At 50.0% G+C, this 24363-nt stretch overlaps 6 protein-coding genes across 6 annotated transcripts; 5 read left to right on the top strand and 1 right to left on the bottom strand.

Annotated features, from left to right (window-relative positions):
* Nucleotides 1-96: 96 nt before the first annotated feature.
* On the top strand, nucleotides 97-3095 carry PFLUO_LOCUS2985 (uncharacterized protein; the record flags this gene model as incomplete). The annotated part of the gene is made up of 2 exons (XM_073780182.1): nucleotides 97-269; nucleotides 332-3095. 2 exons carry the CDS (start codon nucleotides 97-99, stop codon nucleotides 3093-3095), a joined length of 2937 nt encoding a protein of 978 aa, XP_073637063.1.
* A 210-nt stretch (nucleotides 3096-3305) lies between these two features.
* On the bottom strand, nucleotides 3306-4150 carry PFLUO_LOCUS2984 (uncharacterized protein; the record flags this gene model as incomplete). The annotated part of the gene is made up of 3 exons (XM_073780181.1): nucleotides 3306-3583; nucleotides 3641-4027; nucleotides 4135-4150. 3 exons carry the CDS (start codon nucleotides 4148-4150, stop codon nucleotides 3306-3308), a joined length of 681 nt encoding a protein of 226 aa, XP_073637062.1.
* Nucleotides 4151-5231: 1081 nt separating this feature from the next.
* Nucleotides 5232-7777, top strand: PFLUO_LOCUS2983 (uncharacterized protein; the record flags this gene model as incomplete). Its single annotated transcript, XM_073780180.1, has 3 exons — nucleotides 5232-7307; nucleotides 7364-7505; nucleotides 7584-7777. 3 exons carry the CDS (start codon nucleotides 5232-5234, stop codon nucleotides 7775-7777), a joined length of 2412 nt encoding a protein of 803 aa, XP_073637061.1.
* A 623-nt stretch (nucleotides 7778-8400) lies between these two features.
* PFLUO_LOCUS2982 (lysyl-tRNA synthetase) lies at nucleotides 8401-10340 on the top strand (the record flags this gene model as incomplete). Its single annotated transcript, XM_073780179.1, has 2 exons — nucleotides 8401-8616; nucleotides 8679-10340. 2 exons carry the CDS (start codon nucleotides 8401-8403, stop codon nucleotides 10338-10340), a joined length of 1878 nt encoding a protein of 625 aa, XP_073637060.1.
* Nucleotides 10341-10763: 423 nt separating this feature from the next.
* PFLUO_LOCUS2981 (uncharacterized protein) lies at nucleotides 10764-12305 on the top strand (the record flags this gene model as incomplete). The annotated part of the gene is made up of 4 exons (XM_073780178.1): nucleotides 10764-10979; nucleotides 11071-11230; nucleotides 11396-11514; nucleotides 11595-12305. 4 exons carry the CDS (start codon nucleotides 10764-10766, stop codon nucleotides 12303-12305), a joined length of 1206 nt encoding a protein of 401 aa, XP_073637059.1.
* Nucleotides 12306-14233: 1928 nt separating this feature from the next.
* Nucleotides 14234-14993, top strand: PFLUO_LOCUS2980 (uncharacterized protein; the record flags this gene model as incomplete). Its single annotated transcript, XM_073780176.1, has 2 exons — nucleotides 14234-14353; nucleotides 14922-14993. The coding sequence occupies 2 exons, from the start codon at nucleotides 14234-14236 to the stop codon at nucleotides 14991-14993; spliced, it is 192 nt and encodes a 63-aa protein (XP_073637058.1).
* Between the last annotated feature and the right edge of the window lie 9370 nt (nucleotides 14994-24363).

Raw genomic sequence — 24363 nt, 5'->3', positions numbered from 1 at the left:
GGACCAAATTCTGCGGGCGGAAATTTTCCCGACCTTCTCAACTTCTTCCTCCCCCACGCCCTTTCGTCCCTGCCACGTCCAACCCTCTCAGGCAGAATGGCGGAGGTCAAACCCAGCTGCACTCCGGCGGAGCTAATGCTCAAGGTCGTCCTGGCCGGCACTTTGAGCCACTACGAGACTCGAGGCATGATCGACGACAAGCGTCTGGAGCACATGCTGGCCGCCGGAAAGCAGATCTTGTACAAGACGCACCAGGAGAGCGATGTTCGGTAGGTACCCCATAGTTATTATGATTGTCAGCGCGATTGTCGGCGCTAATAGTCTTGTGTAGACACAATCTAGGCATGTCGCCAGACATCTGGAAAGGCCTCACCGACGTCCTCACCAACGCCATCCCCGTCCTCGAGTCGCAGTCCTTTGCGTGGAAAAACCCTGCCTCGGCAAACTACGACCACTCTTCCTCCAACCTCATCGCGTTCCATTATTTCTCGCTCGTCAAGGACATCGAGCGTCTCAATGACCTCTGCACCATTGCGCGGAACCTTCTCGCAACAACAAAGAAAGCACAGAACCTTGCCGCGGAGAAAGGGTTCGACCAGAGGATTCTTGCCCTGATAGACACCTGCGTGCGCGTAACGGCTCGTGGCTTCGATGGAGAAACAAATGCACGAAATGAAGAACGGTGGCAGAAAGTGGTCAACCTGTACAAGCGGCTGTTGATTACCTGCCTCCAATACCTGCACAACTTCATCATGCATAACGAACAACGGAAGATGGTGCTGTGGCTGGATCTTTTTGGGTATCATTCCACTGGTGACTCAAACATCATTCAGCCCAAGGAGCCGTTGGACCAGACCAGTGTTCGCGCTGAGGGATTGGCACCCGTCGTAAAGACTGGAGAACGCGTGGTGAACCCTCCCATCCGGGCATTGTATGACCAGACCGCCGAGGACTTGTTACTGGAGACCATCTCGAACTTCCCTCGGGAGCCAGCCACGATCAAGGAAGAGGCGGCAATGCTGCTTCTCGCCAATATCAAGGACCACATGGAAAAACTACTAGGCCGAGACTTGACCGCCATCCAGGAAATGGGCAAGGATCCGATACAAGTCAAGGAGATCCGCGCTGCGTTGACGGCTATCCTGGGCGCCAAGGTGGATGGATGGTCCGATCTTCAAGACCGCGCTCGCGATCTCCCGCCTGCGCTTCCGGAAGATGAACCGCCGCGTAAGCGACCGATTCTGACGATCGACCGCAGCTATACTGCTGGCTACCCACGCATCTGCTGGGCTGATATGCCAGACCTCAATGAGTTTGGTGCGCTTGCTGCTGTGGATGCGCCGGTCACGGAGGAAGACACCAGCATGCCACGGTCAGCGCAGTCTGCGGCTGAGACGCTTCAAGAAGCCAAGGACGAACTTATGGCACGGCTGCAGGAGTCATCCCAGCTTGGCGGTGATCCAGATGGGGACTACGACCACGACCATGATCATGACCATCATCACGATCACGATCACGACCATGACCATGACCACGACCATGACCACGACCACGATCACGATCACGACCACGACCATGACCACGAACATGACCACGATCACGACCACGAACATGACCACGATCACGACCATCATGACCACGACCATGATCACGATCATGACCACGGCGATGTAGGGACCGTGGGCGACGATGACTCGCGCAGCTTGGAAGCCATCGCTGATGGAAGTATCGAGGAGGACGAGGAAGAAGACGATGAGGACGACGACTACCGGGGTCGACCAGGAGACCAACAGCGTGGCCTTCTGACCGATATTCCTCTTGTGTTGGGACCAGCGGAGATTGAAGCTCTGCCTATGATTGTCCAGGCCGGCATCGTCGACAGCTTTGGGTTGAAGGGAGGCGAACGCAATGGTTCTCGGAACATGCAGGCCATGCGGTGTCATGTTCTGCTCACCCAGGAGACGGGCCGAAACCTGCTGCGCGAGCTTTTGATCTTTATTGCGGCCTGGGATCTCCCTGACGACGAGCTCTACTTCAAGATGATGGTCCAGATCATGGAGGCCGTGCTCAAGAACGGACTCATGTCCCACGCATACTCGGACTTTGGCCAGCCCAAGGACATCATTTCGCCCGCGCAGGCAGTGGTCATCAAAATCCTCACCCACATCTTCCGCTCCAAGTACTCCCCATCCCCGGTTACCGGCTCCTCGCAAAAGCGTATTCCCTCGCCGCTATCGCGCGTCGACATCTTGACCGTGCGCTACATCTTCACCATCTTCCGCGGTAACATCATCCCCGAAACTTGCGCCCTGATCTACCTGCAAGGCCAGATCCGCGACGGCATGGCCCTGCCCGAGGACTTCCCCTTGAATCTGTGGGACATGGAACGGGTGTACGAAGGCGTCTACCAGTTCCTGGAGTTCTTCGCCGTGCTCACAGAGAACAACGACTGGAAGAACCTGCTCGTGAAATGGGAGATTGTCTACGACCTGGTAACCCTCATTAAGGAGCTGGAAGCCAGCATCCCCAAGGGCCAGCTCAACTCTCTATCCTTTGGCTCTGTCCCTCCGCCTCCCCCACCCCCGCGCAGCACCTCGCCCCGCACCACCGAGTCTGCCCTCCCCGCCGCCCCCGTGGCCGTCGAGCGGCCCTACGACCCCAGCGACCCAGACCCCATCGACACCTGCGCCGCCAGCGTGGACTCCCGCCCGGAATCCCCACCCATCTCAGAAGACCCCTCTGAGTTCGAATGGCGCAATCTCAAGAAACTCGTCGTCCTCGTTCTCTCGTCACTTGTCTGGAAATGTCCCGAGGTGCAAGAGCAGATCCGGCAACATGGCGGCGTCGAGGCGATCCTCTGCTGCACGGCTTTCGACGCGCATAACCCTTACATCAAAGAGCACGCTGTTATGTGTCTGAAGTTCTTGCTGGAGGGCAACCGCGAGAACCAGCGGCTGATTGAGGAGTTGGAGGCGCGCGAGGTCGTTAAGGATGAGGGAGGTGTTTTGGAGCGCAGTGGTGTTCAGGCTATGATTGACCAGGCTGGTAAGCTGGCGATTCGACCTAAGGATGGTGGTCTGTTGATCCACGACTAGATTAGATGCTGGGCTGAATCCCGGACCACATTATAGATACGAAGACATGAAGTAGCATGTATATTGCTTTGCAATGCATTGAACTGAATGAAACCTTGCTGTAATTCCTGTTAACCCCCTATGATCAGACCGCCTAATGAAGGAACCGCTTTCTCTTCCACTGTTTCTTGCTCATGAAGCCAATGGTATCTGGTTTATGTTGACAGGAAATCACCCGTACATGCCATCCCACTCCTCCTCCTCATCCTCCTCAACGATCTTCTTCCGCGCCTCCGCCTTTTCCCGTAATTGCTTCGCAAAATCCACCCGATCCAGCGGACACGTCCCGCGCAGCCGCAGCCAGGGCCGCACGCACTCCATATCGAACAGGTGCGTCGGGTGGCAGGGGAGCTGGACGACGAGCGGGTACTCATCCTCCAGGAAGGGGTTGTTGCAGATTGGGCAGGTTTGGGTGGCTGTTAGGGACGATTTGGGGACACGGTCGAGCACTGCAATAAATAGGTTAACAACGGACGGAAGGCAAAAGGAAGGAGGGTATATCATACTATCGCAAAACTCCTCACTCACACCCTCCACCTCCCGCGGTGGTGTATCCGCCTCTTGGAGCAGCGTCTGGATCATCTGCGTCAACAGATCGCGATCTATGCCCGCGCCATCGTCGCCGCCGGCGCTGGTCTCTTGTCCCTCCGCCGCGGAAGTGGTACCTGCGGGGGGTGCGCCACCACCCACATCTGCGTCGCGGCGCATGACCTCCAGCGCCTCAGCGAGGCTGTAAAACGCAGCGCTTACATCGCCGGGGACGGGCACGGCGTGCGGACGGTGGTCTGGGCCCGGGGTGATTTCGGAGAGGGTTGCGAAGAAGGTGGAGAGGTCAGGGCGGCGGCGGCGCGGGGGCTGGGTTGTTGTTGAGGGGTCGGTGGTGTTGTGCTCGACTGATTGGGTTGGGATGTTAGCGTGTATTTTGTCTTCTCTTGGTCTTTCTTGTGCTGGATTGGATTGGATTGGGGATAGGGAGGGTTCTTCTGGGAGAACGGCGTACTTTCGTAGGTGGACATGTTGGCGGTGGTTCTCTGGTAGGAAGAACCAAGGAGGGAAAAAGGAGGAGTGATGAGCCCGGGATGGGCTGGACTGGGGAGAGATGTGACGCAGGATTGTTTGTGGAATTGGAGAGGAAAAGGTGGAAGAAGGTGGAAGCCGAGAGAGAGCTTGAGGCAGCAGACTGATAACGCAAGCCCGCGCAATAATCGTTCACTGTGTGGGGCAGATCGACAACCAACTGCAACGACATATACATACTAGGCAAGTACAGAGTATATTCTTTTCCCTGATGGAGACCATGATCCAGAGAAAATACATCCACACCGTGTATCTGTTCCCTTCTCGCTTGTTGTTCTTTCCAACTCTTACCATAATCCCGACGAGTCTAACCACACTCGCACTTTGCACAACAACCATCTATACCTTCTACCCACAACTTCCCACCTGCAACCTCTTACCTGCAACAACAACAACAACTATTAATACTAAATGCGTGTGCGACCTTGCCACGTATTTAGAGAGAAAACTGCGGATACTACCACTTTTTCCCGCCATCGGCCTTCTTCTGATAGCTTTTCTCTGTCGTGCCGTTAGCTTCAGCGGAGTGTCTTTGTTTGAAAGTCAAAATCGAGCGAGAACCATTACGTATAATCTAGATGATTGCTGGGCGTACTAGATAAACATGAAATTACTCAATGTAGATTATAAACCAGAATATGAACGTCCTGGTTGTTTGTTGACTCTTGCTCCCTTTCTTTCCTTCACCTCCCTTCTCCTCTTCCTCCTCCTCCTTCTTCTATCTTTGTTTGTCCTTCTCCCTCTCCCATCTTCTCTCTTTCCTTTTCCTCCTTCACTTCTCCCTCCATTCCTCTCTTTCCCTTCTCTTCCTCCCCATCTTCTGTCTTTCCTTTCCCTCCCTCTCTTCTTCTCCCGTCTTCTCTCTCTCCTTCCATCCATCAACACAAGATTGGAGGGACTCGGCCATTTCCACACCTTCCCTTCCAACCAAGCGTGAAGGAGACAGTAGTGGGTATATCCTGACTGTCCAGCCATACATCCTGAATAAGAAGCTGATGCCTCTCTACAGTTCCTCTCAATATGCCTTACCCTAACGCTCTCCCCTCTTTGGCGCGGGGCAATCTGGACCTCCTCACCCTGGACATGAAGGACCTGGTCAAGAAGATCCAGGCCCTCAGCCACCTGGGAATCGAGGACAGCAAGATCGCCCTTCCGAAAATCTGCGTGGTTGGCGACCAGAGTCATGGGAAGAGCTCTCTTATCGAGGGTATTTCTGAGATCAAGGTCCCTCGAAGCGCTGGCACCTGCACTCGCTGTCCGCTTGAAATCAACCTATCTGAGAGCGAGCCCGGCCAGGTGTGGAGGTGCGATATTTACCTATCGCAACGATACATGTACGATCCTGACCGAAAGATGACCAAACTCCCTCGCCGCTCCGAGCCATTTGGACCCTGGACCATGATGGGGGGTGCCCAGGAAGATGAACTTTTCATCACTCTAAAAGACAAGGGTGAAGTCGAGGATGCTCTGATGTGGGCGCAGCTGGCCACCTTGAACCCCAGCAGCGACTTCCATAATTACGTTCCCGGTCTCAACGACATGACCTCCGAAGACTATCTAGTGAAATTCTCGCCTAATGTTATTCGCCTGGATATTACCTCTCCTGGATTCCCGAATCTATCGTTCTACGATCTCCCCGGCGTGATTAGCCAGCCTGAGCACGAAGACGAACAGTATCTCGTCAAGCTCGTGGAGAATTTGGTGAAAAAATACGTGTCTCAGGAGAACTGCATTGTTTTGCTAGCGATGACTATGACCGACGATGCTACCAACTCCAGCTCAGCCCGACTGATTCGTGAGATTCGCGGCGCCAAAGACCGCACTCTCGGTGTGTTGACCAAGCCCGACCAAGTGCCCTTAGGCAGTGATAGCTATCAGCAGTGGACAGACATCCTTGCAGGTCTGAAGTTCAAGGTTGGATATGGGTACTTTGTTGTGCGTAACAACCCGGACTCTGCGGTGGACCACGCACAGGCGCGAATGGAAGAGGATCAGTTCTTCTCCCACGGCCTGTGGACCGATGATCTCTACATGTATCAGCACCGGTTCGGCACTAAGAAGCTCCAGTCTGCACTGTCTGATCTACTTTTGAAGCAGATCAAGAAGTGCCTGCCGTCCATCACTACGAAGATCAGAGAGAAAGATGCGACCATCGATACAGAGCTGAGCACTCTCCCTACTTGCATGATTGAAAATGTCCAGAGTATCATCTACCAGAAGCGGTGCGAGCTCCTGGAGAAACTTCGTGCAAATGTTGATGGCGGCAGCGGCACCTCGGAGTACTCTTTGCAGAAGCGTTGGAACCAGGTTGTCAACGATTTCCAACGGGCGCTGGCCAAAACCCGTCCCACCGTGGTTTTGCCCGCAATCTCTGACAAGGAGTCTCTGACGCAGGACTCTGACTGCATCATTCTTGACGGCCCGGGCCACACGCCGAAGAAGCGTAAGGCGCCCATGCCCGAGCCTCGATCGCCAGAGGCAAACCCGTCGTCGGCCGTCAATGTCCGTGTTTCGGGATACGAACTGTCGTATTTCAGCCCGTGGGATGGACCAGGCAAAAAATTCACTTGGGAGGGTATTAGGGACATCAAGGACGACTTCTGCTCGGCTGGTATGCCGAACCAGATTGACCCTCGCGCTATTGAAACCCTGCAGCGCGCCAGCATCGAACATTGGGAGGGTTTGATGAATCGGTTCGTTGATTCCACCAATACGGAAGTCCAGAAAGCGCTGCTGGACATGGTCGAAAAAGTGTTTAGTGATTACCATCAGACAGGCCTGTACCGGGAAGTCAAAGACACGATCATGAGTTACCTGACCCAGCTCAAATCTGAGCACCTGGCCTACGGACGTGAGGTCTACAAGATGGAGAACGGCAAGCCCTTCACTCGGGCTATCGACCAGCTCAACAAAGCCCAGAAAGTGGCACTGCAGGAACTCACTCGCGCCCGCTTTCTCACCCGTGGCAAAGCGTACCTCGAGCTCCGCGGATACCAGTTTAGCTCGATTAACGAGGCTAGTCCCGTGGTGAACAGCAAGCTTTCGCTCGAAGATCTTGGTCCGGACCCATTTGCCCAGGAGGTGGATATGATGGCGGTAAGTGATCCTTCTGTACAGGTGTTAACTAGAGGCATCACTAAATGCGTGTACAGAGAGCTCGCGCGTACTACGACGTTGCCAGCTCCAGATTCCTCGACGTCATTGGACAGTCGGTTCACATCAAGCTATTCTCTAAGTGTCGCAATGAACTCGTGGGTGCCATCGACACCCAGCTGAAGATCTTCGGCCCGAACTGTATGTTGGCTGCTCTTTCTATCCCTGTCCCTCTTTACGTTCTTTTCAGGACATGGCTAATCATTTGGATCACCCTAGCATTTGATCGTTGCCTTGAGCTCATGGCAGAAGATCCAGAGCGCCAGCACCGTCGCAATTATCTGCAGAAGGAGCACGAGAGGGTCAAGAAGGCGCTGGCATGGCTGGATACCTTCCGCAACCCGGAGGATGAAGGATCGGACAACACTCTGTTTGTGGAGCAGGGTGACTACAAGATGGATTATCTGGAATGAGTGGTTGGTTAGGTGTTTTCTTGAGGCTGGAACCAAGGCTTTTTCTGGCGCGGCGTGGTGATTGAATGACTGATTGGCGTTGAGTTGCGGAAGGGTGCGGATGGCGATTTGCAAAGATGGTGAATTCGAACTATGGTGGTGTTTTTGAGACTGGCAGTCGGTGGTTTTGTATGGAAAAAAAAATGTGTTTTGCAGGATATCTGGGCTAGTGAGAATATGAAAAAATATTGTTTGATTGAAACTGGATCTTTCTCGAGTCGTATAGATTCGCAGGGATAACAACCCGACTGGAGCGCGCTGATTGGGTATTCCTTTATCAGTTAGCCCTAAGCCCTGACTCCCGTTTGGAGAATGTCGCAGTAAAGATGAATCGAGGAGGATACAATGCAAAATAGAGGAATCACCATGCCAGCGAAAACCCAATGACTACGATTCCCACTGACTTAGTGACCAACACCCCTGACTGCTGAATTGAGTCATCGCAAAGCAAGGGTGTTGTATAAGAAGCACGGCTCAATCAGTGGCGGGGCAGCCTTTCTCTCCCCCAAAATTTCTCCCGCCTGGGTCATGATTCATCCCACCATCCGCTCCCGACCTTGAACACACCACCACCCTCCACAATCATGACGGATCCCAACCCCGTGAAGGAGGCTGAGGCCTCCATGGCCAACCTTCTGCTCGACGAGGTCACCGGCGAGAAGGTGTCCAAGTCTGAATTGAAGCGCCGCCAGAAGGTGCGCGAGAAGGAGGCCAAGAAGAAGGAGAAGGAGGCTGCTGCTCCTCCCAAGGCCGAGAAGAAGGTGTCCGCGGAGGAGGAGGAGGCGAACTTGACTCCTAACGTACGTGTCACATCTTCCAGAGACTGACTCCGATAGCCAGACTGATTTATTCCGCTGAACAGCAATACTTCGAAATCCGCTCCAAGAAGATCAACAAGCTGTGCGAGACCAAGAAGCCGGACCCGTACCCGCACAAGTTCCAGGTCACCAACGATCTGCGCGAATTCCTCAAGGAGTATGACGGCCTTGCCAAGGGCGAGCAGAAGCCCGACGTTCCCGTTCGCATTGCCGGCCGTATCTTCACCAAGCGTTCCTCCGGCCCCAAGTTGATCTTCTACGATATCCGTGCCGAGGGCGTCAAAGTCCAGGTGATGTGCCAGTCTCAGAATGCGGCTGGTAGCGTGCCATTTGAGGAACAGCACGAGCACCTGCGGAGAGGCGACGTGATCGGTATCGTTGGTTTCCCCGGCCGCACCAGCCCGAAGAACCGCGACGACGGCGAGCTCTCTATCTTCGCCTCCGAGGTCATCCTCCTGGCGCCCTGCCTGCACGCCATCCCCTCCGAGCACTACGGCTTCCAGGACAAGGAGCTGCGTTTCCGCAAGCGCTACCTGGATCTGATCATGAACGATCGCTCGCGCAACATCTTCCGCACGCGAGCCAAGATCGTCTCCTACATCCGCAACTACTTCGACAGCCGTGATTTTACCGAGGTCGAAACCCCCATGATGAACGCCATTGCCGGTGGCGCCACGGCCAAGCCCTTCGTCACACACCACAACGACCTGGACATGAACCTGTTCATGCGCGTTGCTCCCGAGCTGTACCTGAAGATGCTGATCGTCGGCGGTCTCGAGCGTGTGTACGAGCTGGGCCGGCAATTCCGGAACGAGGGCATTGACCTCACGCATAACCCTGAGTTCACCACCTGCGAGTTCTACTGGGCCTATGCAGATGTGTACGATGTGATGAACTTGACGGAGGAGCTGGTTTCGGGCCTCGTGAAGCACGTCACCGGTGGCTACGAGACCACGTTCCACACACAGACTGGCGAGGAGTACAACGTGAACTGGAAGGCACCCTGGCGGCGGGTGGAGATGATTCCTGCGCTGGAGGAGGCGTGCGGCGAGAAGTTCCCACCTGGCGACCAGCTGCACACGGATGAGACGAACGAGTTCCTCAAGCGCATGCTGAAGAAGATGAACGTGGACTGCGCGCCGCCTCTGACCAACGCCCGCATGCTGGACAAGCTGGTTGGCGAATTCATCGAGGAAACCTGCGTCAACCCAACCTTCATCACCGGCCACCCGCAGATGATGTCGCCGCTGGCCAAGTACCACCGCAAGAACCCCGGTCTGTGCGAACGATTCGAGGCCTTTGTCTGCAAGAAGGAGATCGTCAATGCCTACACCGAGTTGAACAACGTGTTCGAGCAGCGTCTGCGCTTTGAGGAGCAGGCTCGACAGAAGGAGCAGGGCGACGACGAGGCCCAGCTGATCGACGAGACGTTCTGCAACTCTCTCGAGTACGGTCTTCCTCCGACAGGTGGCTGGGGCATGGGCATCGACCGTCTGGTCATGTTCTTGACGGACAACTACAGCATCAAGGAGGTGCTGGCCTTCCCCATGATGAAGGACGATTTGACCAAGGCCGAGCCCAAGCTTGCCGCCGAGGTCGCTGGCGTCGAGCCCCTGCCCGAGGAGGGAATTCGTACGTTATTGATTTCCGCCAATCTCTATGAGCCGGTCTCACTGACGATGAATATACAGCCCACAAATAATTGAATTGAAAACTGAATCTTTGTCCAGGATGGAATGGAATGTCGATACCAGGGAGTTTTCGTTTCCTGGTTGTCTCGCATGATGCGGTTGCAAATGGTACACGGTTCTATACGAGGAATGCATCAGATGAACTTAGGGTTTCCAAAAAAAAAACATTCAGGTCCTTTCTACTAGAAATTAGATGTAGATGCATCCGGACGGCGGAATATGCCTTCTATTCTCGCAAATGCTCGGGGAGTTGCCAGCAGCCCTAAGTCGCCATCGATCCAGGCAAGATGATATCCTCTATCAAATCACCTTAGATATTTCTCCTCTCTTTCCCACAGACACTCTCTGTTTGTCCTCTCTCTTGATCTTGTCCCCTTCCCCTTTCCACTCTCCCCATAACCCTCTTTCCATCAATCAGTAGCCATACCAACCACCACGATGGACTACACCACCCTCCCTTTCCCCCAGGATCCCAACCGCCACCTCCCGTCCGTCCACGAACAGGGCATTGCTATCTTCATCGACTGTCATCCAGGCTACTGGCTCGAGGCAGACAACGGACTCCGCTTCCAGCTCGACCCAAGTCCCATTACCAATGACTTCCCGCTGTATCCTGTTCACGGCGCGCACAGGTTTTCTGATCCGAGTCACAATGTATATCTGTTTCTTTTCTTTTCTTCTGTGCTTCTTGCAAGCAGAGCAGACCTCGCTGGCACAGATACTTACTGATCCATCTATCTTGTAGGCCTACTACCGTTCGGGCTTTCGACCGGGTGGTCCTCCCATCGTGGCTGATGCGTATCTGAGCTCTCATCCTGTGGCCTACGCAGTATTTCATCCTGTGCATGCGCAGGATGTTATCTACCAGGAGCACAGGCGCCGCGAGCCTAAGGTTGACCTTGAAGGTGAGCACCCCAGAAACACAAAAGAGAAACAGGGAAAGGAAAAATAAAAAAGAAAGAAAGACGATGATCAATCTGGTCTACTTCATCATCTGGGGCCTATATGGATCATGAAGAAAGTAAGCATGCTAACATCTATATATCCCTCAACACAGAAATGTGGCATAGTGCCGTTACGCGCTTCAACGCCTCTCTTGCTCAATCTGCTCAACGCCAATATCCCCGGACAGAAGAGGTTTATCACGGCACAGAGGCTTACTGCTACTGCCCTGCACCGCCGAGGACATGTCACTATCAGTATCAACCTCGGGACAATACCAACTCTGTGCCTATGACTCCACCCACTCCTTCCACCATATCTTTCCAGCACGACAACCAGCAGCAGCAGCAACAGAACCGGACTCAGCGCCAGCAGGCTCGACCCCTTCTCCCTCAACCAGAATGGCACCCCCCTTCGCAGACAACTAACCCGGAAATCGTGGCAGTCCAGTTCGCCGACGTCGCCGCCCACACGGCGAAATGTGACAAGTGTGACCGCCGCAACAAGAACGGCATGACCCGCTGCCTATCCTGTGGCTGGCAGTGCTGCCGGCCCTGTCTCGATGCGAGGGGCGGTGATCGCTCGCATCGCTACCTGGGCACACTTCATTCGTCTGCGTCTGAGCTTCCGGATTCTGTTGTTGTTCAGCAGAGAGAAACACCCACACCTACACGTACTACGACTACTGCTGGTGCCAGAGCTGCCGATGACAACCTTGGCTCCGAGCCGAGTGACTTGACGCGCACGTCTGATTTGTCTTCTTTGGGCGTGACGACTCCCTCTGGCTCTGGCTCTGGCTCTCGAGATGTATCCTCCCCAAGTGGTGGCGCCGATGTTAGTGGAACTAGTGGAGATCTGCCTGAGCCCATGGATCTCGACTTCGAGGAGCCGGAAGAGTCGATGGATAGTGAGGAGACGCTGTCGTGGACTTCGCACAGTGGTGATGAGGGCAAGCAGAGGGCGAAATCGGGGAGGGTTCGGCGCAACCCCGGGCGCCAGGCGAGATTCTCGTCTTCGATGACTACGGATTCGAATTAGGTTGGAGGATTTGTTGATGTCTTTTTCTTTCGGTGTTGGTGACGGGACTGAGTGTGCAGCTTGATTAAATGTACAATATCAACTGCGCAGACACGTTGGGTCAGAAATAGTGATGGAGCGACACTATTGGTCAATGCAGCACCAGGCTGGCTGAAATTACTGGTCAATTCTACTAGTAACACTTCTTTTGCACTTATGGCTATCTTCAATATCATTTTCAGTACATGCGACCATAGGGTGTGGAGAACAGGGCTTCCCGTCCGCTCAGCCGTACTTAAGCCACATATTGTGCAAGGCCAATTCTCAATATGCCCTCGACACCCCTATTATTTTAAAAGGGTGATGGAAAGTGTCCTTGGGTGAGTGTGGGTGATATAGGTGAGAAATTTAGAGACTAGGGTGATAGAGGTGAGAACGGGGTGAGAATTATTACCCCGATAGGGTAAGAAGGGCTGATCCCCTCTCCCCCTAGGCCACTATAAAAAATATAAATTCAGGACCTAGGGCCTTTTATCCTCTTTAGCATTACTCTACTAATCCTATAAGCACAATTTCTACCGAATTAAAAATCTAGAAAGCTCTTAAAGAGCGTATTACACGAGCTACGTCAGGTCGAATATATACCGAGGACTTACTAACCTATATCTACTACTTGATCGGGTAGAAGGTCGCTCTTAATTATAAAACGGTGGCGAAAGATATAGAACAAGATCTTGTTATGGGATAGTCCCTAACATTGAATGAATTAGCTATATAAGTGGAATCGGCAAGATAACAAGCGGTTTGTTATTCTTGTGCAGACCTTTTGGTCTAATGGTGGTTGCGTCCGTTCCCGCATTATCCCTCCTAGGGACTATACCATAACAGGTCTGGTTCTAGCCCCTCAATTTCACTAGAGGCTCTTTTTGCAACTAAAGCTAAAGGAGCTACTTTTACGAAAGTATCTATATTAAAAACTTGAATTAGATGATACATCTATTGTCATATCCGCTGCTCGGTAGAAGGGCCCTACTCTAAGGTTTACTAGAACTAATATTAATTAGACCTCTATAGAGAGGTAGCTTTCGGATTAGGGAGACCTATTTCTTGCTAGTAAGAAACTAAGACTAGTCATCTTATTCAATTATATAAAAAACTCTTCGAGCTTAAACGGAAGTAGTAGGATGACTAATAAACGAGGCACTTCGTCTGCTACCTAGCGGATACTTTAAGAGCGAGATTGACTAATCTATGCTAAGGAAGCAGCTTCTAGAGAGCCGCCTACCTAGAAAGAGGTATATGATTTGATGCGTTGTCCTAGGTCTTCTGAACTAGGCTTATACTACTAGTAGGATCCCTATAGAAAAAACACTATAAGCTCTACTAGGATAAGCTAGAGAGCTTAGTTAAATATATATAAAGCGGTAGGATTTTATAGTCTTATATAGTATTATTTGCGTCAAAACAATTTGCATTTGTGCTGAGGCGGCCGTTTCTAGCCTGCTTGGCGGCCGAAAATGGCCTCTCCGGCATAGTTCGGCGTGCCTACGCACCCGTTCCCTACGACCACGCGCGCCCCCTCGTCCCTTCCGCGTAATGTTCTAGAAAACGGAGGACCTACCTAGGCTTTGCCTAGCCGGGTTGCCCCGTGGTAATAGGTTTCCATCCCATTCTGCTTACCTTCCGCTCACCTCTTCGGTTAGTCAAGTTATGTCAAGCTAGGTTCCTACCGAGACTCACCATGGCTGAGCCAGGCACACATTAGGGAAGGTCCCCTCGGCTTCGTTGGTTATAAAACGACTCGATATCCCCCGTCATCCTACTTAGTATCTCTAATAGTTTCGTTCTCTACAAACTCTACATCATTCTTTCCCTACTGCGCTTTAATACTTGATTCCCCTATCGGATCGTCGTATTTTCCTACGAAATACTTGATTCTTTCGTTATCGATGGCGAAGCGCATGGCCGCGCGGGAATTGTCCCTAGACTCCAACCAACAGTTGCAAGAGACCGATAGCGATGATTCAGAGGTGTCAGACGCCAACGACTCTTCGGCTAAGATCACCTCAGTGACGCCATCATACCTCTATACTTACAAACGTTCTTCACAATATTCCCTACGCGCTATATGCCCTTAAGCAAGTCCTGATCAAAGTCTAGATTATAGCGATAATCCTAATGATGAAACGGACGAGGACATTACTAATGTGCCTCTTAACTATAGACAATCGGAAGGGACTAAAGCTCTAATGCAACGCATCGAGCACCGTTGGAAAATATAAGGACGTCTCTAAGCTTCTCATGATATGAGTTAATTAACATTTTAGCAGGTATTATCAAGTTAAAAACGACGAGCCTAGTGCGCTACCTAAATAGAAGAACGCCGAAGACGTACTTCGTTACCTAACATCGAACGACGTTCATTAGTTCCTTAATTTCTGCCTTAAGCTTAAGTACGGGCAAGATAGTCGACATCTAAAGGGCATATTGAAAGCGAGTTCCCTACGAGCCGACTAGAAAGTATTCGGGGGCTACTATAGAAAAGTGACTCGAACCAAAATAAGCCCCAAAGATAGCGAAGAAATCAATGCCGTGAGCCACCTTCTCTGAAACATTGAATCGTGCTAACAAGCCTAGGGTATCCGGAAACTCGTCGACAAGTTCGGCCTCAACCGAGACGAACGCGGCAAGGAGCCTATTTACGTCTAAGACTTGACAGAATTCAACGAGACAATTCTTCGTACCTAGGAGAAGCGCTTCCACCTTGGATATGAGCGTATCCAACTTTGCCTATTCACGATGCTTGGAATCTTCACTGTCAATCGTCTCAGTGCGCTTCTTTCGCTGCATTTTCTTAGTGTGACAAAGCCACGCAGTGATTTAGTATGATAGAGGACTGGGCTAGCAGGCGGTATTAATGGATTTCTCGGCTTGCCTTGTCGCTCCCTGTTTCATTTTGCACCAGCTCAGCCGTGTCTGTCCGTGCTAAATGTGAATAGACAATGGTAAAAGCTGTGACCAGCCTAATGAGCGCTGCCTGAGGCGACAGTGCCTGGCACGTGATATGGGTTCTGTAGATAGTAGGGACTCTTTTTGTTTCTTTTCCTTCTTCTTCTTTCCCTTCTCCAACTTGGAAGTCCCGTCGGCCATAGCACTCAATTTGAATAACTTCATCGTTTTCTCTTCTGATCTGGCTGCCCGGTCACAAGGAAGATGGCGGGAAACAAATTTTGTCTATTGAAGCATATGTACAATTCTAAAAGATAATATGTCTCGCTATTGCCAACTATTCAGCAACTGCCTTGGACGTCTGAATCAGAGATATATCAGAAACAATATCATCAGCCGATTTGTACTCCTGCTTCCAACACTTTTCCGTAATGTGACTGTAATAATGGCTGTCAATCGGAAACACACTATTTTAGAAGCGCAACAATATTTCTTCGTCATCCTCTAAGCTGTTAAGCTCGGGGAAAACCTTATGTCTGGTCATAATGAAATAAATAGTAGAACTAAGAGTAAAGAGATTAGTTTTCATACATGCATAGTCCCTATGGCAACGAGGCATATATGACTTCGAATACTCCTGAGAGAGCCTATCTAGTAATGTTTCGCTATTAGCTGACTTTAGCATCCCCTAGAAGTCCGCAAGTAGGAGATCAAAATCCTCGTTAAGCAGAAAATTTCTGAGGTTTATGTTATAGTGAATAACATGTTTCTTATGTATGTAACTAACTACTTTAGCTACTTGTTTGCACTAAAGTAATCTCTAGTCTAAAGATATAAATAATTGTGATGTAATGTAGTCGCTTAACGAACCGTTTGAGGCACGCTATAGAATAAGACTATATTCCGTCTGGCCTTTTGATGCGATAATTCGGGGATGATTTCTAAGGACCTCAAGAAGTTAAGCCTCTGTATGAATGCTTTCATAGTTGCTAGGGATACATAGGTATTTCATAATAGTAGAGTCATCGATAACACCGATGAAGCACTCGCCACCACGACCGATGATCTCTGAAACTCCTAGAGGGAGATATCGACGCACTTCGATAAACTCGACATAGGACATAGCATTTAGATCGCATTCATTTATAGTTATGCCATCCTATATCTATTAGCAACAATTTTAACATCTAATACACTACAAACTAACGATTTTTGAAGTAGGTTTTGAAGATATATCTAGCGCTTCAGTATCACTCGTTCGGTATGTCTAACCATGCGAAGCCTTAAATATCGAACCAAATACAATCTCGAAAGGATACCATATTACTCGAAAAAAGTTTATTGTGAAAGAAAAGATTCGAAGTAATGAATTCGTAGTGACGAAGCGAAAGCCGTAAGCCGTCTCGATGGCTAGACATCTTTTCGAAAAGATAGTCAGTCATCTAGGGGGTTATAAAGGATTGCAGGTGTGCAAACCATACAAACTCGCGGAGGTATGTTAATCCAGCGGACGTGGGTATTGGATCACATGATCTAAACTTCGACGGATAGGTTCGCTCAATAGACATCTAGTCAGTGCTTAGGCTAGTCAAATCCGGAGTAGCTCAAATGGATGTCTCCTATATTCACTAGTATTAGCCCCCGGGCATCCGTTTCTCCCTATCTCCTCCGGGCCGGATCGCAATTTAGAAGTACTGTAGGAGCTATCGACAAAACGATTGAATCCTGAGGTGCGTAAACATGGCTTTAAAGAGATGCTTTCGGGATATATTCGCAGCAACTACTCATAGCCCAGAGAAAGAAACCGTCACATAAACATATGAGAAAGATAAATTACGATCGACTTCTAAAAGAGACGAGGATGCGGGATGCCCATAAATGAATGCTGGCAACCAATGCGACTAGGGTGTGAGATTTTGCAGAGATTTATCCAGACATACGGCTGATAGCAGGCATGTTAGGCCCGCCACACCGAGAGATGTCCTCTGTCAACTGGGACATCTTGCGAGAGGAGCCTTTTCACATTCTCACAATATGAATTTAAATTGTACAGTCAGATTGATGAACATGGGATCGCTTGTTGCAGTTTCCCATTAGTCACTAGCGGGCTACAATGCAAATCTACGAATTTTAGTCTTCATCCGCTGGGTAGCCCCATGATCTTGAGCGAGTTTGTACGGTCGCAGACGATGCTTGACCTCATGACGAGGTTAGAATAGACCCTGAACCATAGATATTAAGTGTGAACACCGAAGCAGAAGGAGATCGAAATGGGCGCCTCCATCGCAGATGTGATAAGAATCTATCGGGACTAAAGGCATGCATTAGAATAGTCAGATAATAGAGCCCCCGTAGAATAATTAGGGGGGAATTGGGTTAGGGAATGGTGGAAAAGCAACTGCTTTTCCCTTCGCAAGGTCAAATTCCAGATAGGTCAAAAGTCTGCTCCCTGACCCGCCACTCTCAGGAAAGAGAGGTAAGGTGTGCGTACAGTGCTACTAGGACACCGTCGTGTGTTCCCGGGAACCACCGCTTGCTCCCAGGAGCCGCATACGGTGTTCCCAAGGAACCCTGCTGTTATTACCTGGAACCATCACATCAGAACTTCGGACTCATGCTCACAACGAATCGCACAGTTGCCTATCAGCCAGTCTATCCATGAAACGACCAGGTGTCCATTGTGTATCCAATTATCTGCACGTCAGAACCAATGTTCTTGTCTTCTTGTCAGCTGTGGAGAATGGGGGCGGAGGTGCATACAGCAATATTCGAAATTGGCTTCCATGTTTTACACACAGAAACTACGTCAACCCCAACGCCAAGGCCACGGCTAAGCCTATCTAGGACTGGTGCAGGTAGCCTGCATATCATCCCTGTCCGTCATAATGGAAATTGTCGAATTAAGGCGGTGTATGCGATCCACCACGAATCCCGTCAGGGATTTCCACTATGTGGTCGAAAATCGTAAAATTGAAGAAGTCTGACATTCTGAGTATCATCTAGCTATCTCTTTTATAGTACAAAATGCATAATAAGCGAAACAAGCGCACAATACCAAGAATGTAGAAAAACAAAAGCAGTTTAGTGCTGTACAAAACTTTTGTGCATGGTCCCACCATGCTGGCCATGCCGACACAAATGTAAACTATCTGACAAGACCGATACGCACTGAATATCTGATTACGCGTCTCACCACAATACACTTCCTGGCAGGTGTTACCGCCCACCTGAGTCCATGTTATTGCAACTTAACACTTCAACACCCACCAACAGATGAACACCCACCGCGCAGAATGGCCCCAAACCTGCACCCTGCTACTCGAGAGTTCATCCGCGATATGATCTTGGGCAGATCACTGACTACATCGCAGATCGCTAAAGCGGCTGGATGCAGCCCGCGTTCTGTTACCACCATCCGCAGCAACCTGCGGCAGTTCGGCGATACTAGAGCTCCTCCCATTCGAGCGGGCCGACCGCGCACTATCACAGCACCAATGTTAGAGGCTCTCTGTGAACACCTGTTGGAAAAGCCTGACCTCTACCTCGATGAGATGGAAGTTTTTCTGTGGGACGAGTTTTTCTGTGGGACGAGTTTTTCTGTGGGACGAGTTTGGAACACATACAACCTCTAGCATCAGGAGAGCGTTGATCTCCAAAAAATGGTCAAAGAAGGTTTCTCGACAGAAAGCGAGGGAACGGAATGCCGATCTACGGGATTGTTATCTACATAACCTGTCTGAATTTCAGTCGTATCAACTAGTGTATATTGACGAGTCTGGATGTGATAAACGGATTGGCTTCAGGCGAACAGGTTGGTTACCGCTCGGCACTGCACCGGTCCAGGTGTCCAAATTCCATCGCGATCAACGGTACCAGATTTTGCCCGCATACTCCCAGGATGGGATCGTTCTGTCTCGAGTGTTCAAGGGCTCGACCGACGCGCTGGTTTTTGAGGATTTCATTGAGGAGCTTCTGCAACATTGCGGAAGGTGGCCCGAGCCCAAGTCTGTTTTAGTGATGGATAACGCATCTTTCCATCACTCCGACCGTATAGAGCAAATGTGTTTAGATGCTGGGGTAAAGCTAATATACCTGCCGCCCTACTCACCTGACCTAAATCCGATCGAGGAATTCTTCGCTGAGCTCAAAGCCTTCATTCGGAGGCATTGGGTATAGTATGAAGATAATCCTGAACAGGGCTTTGATAATTTCTTGCCTAATGAAAAGAAAACATATATTGCTTTCATTCTTTCTTTCGATAATAGTCAACTCCCCTAATTGAGAGAGATATGGACAACAGAGAAAATCCCCGATACAATCCGACGAGCCAGGGCGTCGACGATTCCACTTGCGAAGTTACAACCTGCCTTACCAACTCTTCGAAGCTCCCGATCCCACCCAGAAATCCAGCGTCGACGAACATTATCGGAGTTTACACGACTAGCCGTCAATCCCCAGCCACAATGCTTATTTTTCAATCTTCCGGCAGAGATCAAAATCCATGTCTACGGGGAGCTGTTCGGATACTGGCGCGTGCATATTGACTGTGCATTTTGTCAGCCATTACACTGGAATCAACAGAAAAACAAACCCAACGAGGAGTGGCAATGGTGGCATGAAGTGTGTAGAGATTTCGATGCGTTTCTTGACGATAAAGAGACGTGTGAGTGCCCGAGTGCAGCATGTTTCTGGCACAGATCTAGTAGCTATTGGGAAGGGTTAACAGCTGCGAAATGGGAAAAGGAAAGAAAAATGCTTCGGAGGAGCGTGGTTAAGGCGTTGTCAGCTAGCGTAAGTTCAGATGGCCTACCTGCTGTATCTACTATGTTCAGCTAACACACGAATGTAGTTACGAAGAGGCTATACCGATTCTCTATGGTACGAATGTTTTTGTTATGGGTGATCAGATGGATACGCTCTTCCGCATGTCGAGGATTCTGCCCGTTAGTAGCCTCCACCTCATCACGGCCTTGGACATCTCACTCAGCGTTCACGTTGGTCACGATCGCGTGATGAAACTCGGTGAAGAGTGGAAAGACGTTTATCCAGCATTCGTTCGCGTGCTTCAAGATAAATTCACAACCATGCAGAAACTCCGCGCTGTTATTTACCTGGATGGGTTTTGTAAAGGGGGGAGTATGCCAGGTCAAGAAGGAGATCAAATCATGTGTCCCTGGGAGGCCCTTGCGGCGAGTCGTGAGTGGAAACTCTTAGATCTGCAGTTTCCATGGGGCAAGGCCAACTCCTTCGGGCCTAGAGAGGCCCAGGAGAGGTATCCCGATTGAATGAATTGTCGGTGTTTTGGGAACAAAGTCCTACCTAAGTAGTAGAACCACCACTTAGCGGGTAAGATCAAGCGAAACTCTACTATGATGCGCCTGTTAGTTAACTGGCGTATGGTGTTGGGGCAGCTAGATACGTAGATCTCAGATGTCCTAATGACATTCGAAGGCGGCGGAGTGCTTTCACTGTAGACTAGCTATCTTCGTCGCTAGTCATCGTAGCTCTAATTCTTCCCTCATAGCCTCTTCCGTCGGTGTAGATGATCAAGGGCCGTATCCAAAGTCTGATCATAATCTCCTTATGCATTTGTATAGAAGTCTCGAAATCGTCGATGATAACTTCCAGTGGCGCACGCCATGGTTCCTAGACCAATGCCACGTGGTCTCCTGCCACAGAGCTCGAGGAGCCGCGTTTTATAGGTAGAAAGTACAAGAATCGAAGAGCATGCGAGATATCGTGAAATGACTACCGGCCCTCTTGACAGGACGCAGTTTAAAGACGGTGAATGAAATAGAGGATATGGATGGTAGAATAAATAGTGCTGGAAATCTCTGACTTCGTCAGTCTTTTTGCGCTATTGTAAAGTGAATAATCAAATCAATCATTATCCCTCAATGGAGCCTGTAACACGGCATGCCATGATTCCCGATATTTTGTTGCTCTCGCAACCTATCATGCCTGTATAGATTCACACCTTAGGGCAGACCACGAATTTGGCAGGCTTGGTGGTATCTAGAAGCCCAAGGAACCGTGGTAACTCCAAGAAACAGGTAGGTTGGAAGGGCATTGGTCTCGAGAATGAAAAAAAGAGAGTGGAAAGCGATTCTTATCGCTGCTCAACAGATGGACATGATAAAGTGGCATCTTTGTCCGGTTTCGCTCGCACGACTTCAGACGACCCCTGCCTTAGAAAATTGACATTCTTTTATCAAGATGTTCAGCGTGGTCATATCATAGTGGCATAGTCCAGTATTGCGGAGCAAAGGACACGGATTCTCATCAATGCGAGACCTGCGAGATTCTTCCAATATAATGTGAGCCAGCATCCAATATTCTTGGGCGTGCTGCATGAAGCCCAAACGGTTCCAAGGCTCCGATGAGAAAAGGTAAGATGTATCAGCTGCTGGCTGAACCTTTTTCTCGTCCCACATTGCTTTCCAGTTGGCGAGGCCACGATCAATTGGCAAGTAATTTGGCTTGACCCCTGAGGTTCGCAGATTGAATACAAGCAAGTGTAGCGCTAAAAATGGTAGTAAGCAGCCTCATCAGGTGCATAATGTAGAGCTATTTCGAGCATACCGGTTATCAAAACAAACATATTCAGAGTGCTTAGTGAGCTAATCTCTTCTTGAAGAGCTTGGACTGTGGATAGATCGCAGAGTTTGTAAACAACATTCTGCACAGAAAGTCTCCCAGGCCAGACCCGAGAGGTGGCCCAGAGTTGAACTTGATGGAAACAGTCTTCTGCATTGGTGGCTTGGAAGCATTTCTCTGGGCACGCAATGTCCATTTGCAACTCAGCGAGGACCATTCTGGGAGGAACGTTGTAGAAAAGTGCAAACGCGGTGTCTAGAAGCGAAATGTAGATCAGGGTACTTTGATGACATATTAGTCTTGTCGAATTAAAAGCATATAAATAAGCACAATACCGTATTAGCTCTTCTTTTGCAATGAATTGATGCCACCAAGATTCGGATGCACTAGCCAAATCAAGGTCGTTGTGAGTAGCGGTATATATCCGAATGTCCCTTGCAGCCTTTAGGTTGTCAGAAAGGTCAGTCTGAAGGATATAGAGAGACAAAACTGACCGTGACAACAGCCGTGTATCGGTCACGTTGTATTCGACTCTTTGCCTCGGCAGTGCCTTCCCAGGTCTGAAGTATACAGACCAAATACATTGCTTGAAGCTTTTGTAGTCTTGATTGATTGTCAACAAGATTGTTCATAAAGTCCCCTGATGACGAATGTTGGCCCATAGGCCTAGTTGCAAAAACTGCCTCCTCAACATAATTCAAAAGGAGCCTAGCAAATTTTTTATCCGCTTTATCAGGCGATAAACATGCACCCATGAGGTTCATTGCCATGAGAAGCAACCCAGAAAAAGGCTTCGTACCGAATGAAGGCTTATGAATGACAGGCCAATTCGGATACCACAAGGCCCAAAACAAATGTAGGAATCTGCGTAAATTACATGGCGCAAAGAATTGGAGGCACGCATCCTCCAAGTAAGCTGACCATGGTAAATCAACGCTTTTTTCAGGAATCCTCTGGCTCACGTTTTCAAGCAAGCGGACAATCTGGATACTCGTCCCTATAAGAGGATCTGGAAGGAAGGAAAGGCTAGACATTGGCTCGATGGGCGATATATGAGTTCGCAAAGCACGGTGCCATTGTTGATAGTCGTAACGATCGATATCAGAGTTCACAATCTCTCTTTGATCACCTGTCCCGCATTCGAAAGAGTCTGCAAGGCCAGAAGAGCTGGTCAATCTTTCTAAATAGTCGAAACTCGAAATAGATTCGCTTGGATTCTGTGAAGTGACGACCCTCGCGGAAGATTCCCCTAGCATGCTCGACAGCATTTGGATATCACCCCAGTCGGAGAATTTGAAAGAATCCTCATGAAGTAATTGCAGGGGAAAATCAATACCACAAGGGAGCACCTCTTCAGAGTCGAGATTTAAGGGGGAAAGAGTGCCTATCCCGGCCAAATTGGTGTCTTGCTGCTGGGCAAAGTCATTGTCGTCATTTGGGTCCGTGCCTGCGCTGGATGAAATATCTGCTCGAGTTTGCTGGTGTTCTGACTGAGCGGTCTGCTGCGTATTCGGGCCATGCACCACGCGGAAAGAGTCACGCCTAGTGTAAGAGCAAGATATATCCCTCGATTTGCATGAAAAGCACGGTTGACCAGAGCTACAGGCTTTTTTAAGCCTAGAGCAACGGTCGCAGGCTTTGGCTTTCTTCACCCCTTGTGATGGATAACGTTTTGAGATGCTGACATCCCCTCCTAACCTCGTTTGACACGCGTCAAAGTGTCGTTTGAGTGAGTCTCTGGTCTCGTCCATCAGGAACGTCCTGAAACTTGCAATTAGAAGCGAACTTACTTCCGTTTGAACGCATGTCCACATTCACATTGGAATGGGCGGCTTGCACTGTCTACAATTCTGTTAACAAGTCCCCTCGAACATGCATTTCACAGGTTGTTGAGTGCATACGCGAGTCCATGTGCCGTTGAAAATGTTCCCGGCGACCAAATGTGGCGTTGCACGTAGCACACATGTGCATCCCAAGGGCGTTGCTGGCTTTTTGACTTTCCTTCAGATCCGGCGAAAAAATTGTGTGGGATAATTATTTGAATTTTGAGACAATGATCGTATCTCAATGAGGGTGGTAAGCCAAAGATGAAGTTATGAGTCGCAAGCCCATGTCTCCACACTCCTTCGGGAATTGCCCTTCTTGCCATTACCGAAATTTTGCTCAAACTTGGGTCATCTGCGGAGACCCCGCATTTAAGAAAACCTTGATTCTAAGCCTGATTCCGGACATCACACGGACTCTCCCTCACAGTCTATGAGCCGAAACACTGGTTCACAAGCAAGTCGGAAGACGTAATCTCCTGGCTTCTTCCGTATCTAGGATCAAGTATGACTTAATAGGAATACGGTCGGGTCCACATGGTTCGTCTTCGAGATAACAGATCATATGAGCTCGAGAAAATTGACAAGATATGACAATCTCTCATAGAACCAAAATCTGACGGCAGCCTCAAAATTGCGCTTGAGTATCAATCACATATTGAGTAGTCAATGGCTAAAGTGAAGTGCGATTCCTATGGAAGTGGCTCTAA

The sequence above is a fragment of the Penicillium psychrofluorescens genome (genome assembly GCF_964197705.1).
Source record: "Penicillium psychrofluorescens genome assembly, chromosome: 2".
In the NCBI taxonomy this organism is placed as follows: Eukaryota; Fungi; Ascomycota; class Eurotiomycetes; order Eurotiales; family Aspergillaceae; genus Penicillium; species Penicillium psychrofluorescens.
This window is presented reverse-complemented; position numbering and strand designations above follow the sequence as displayed.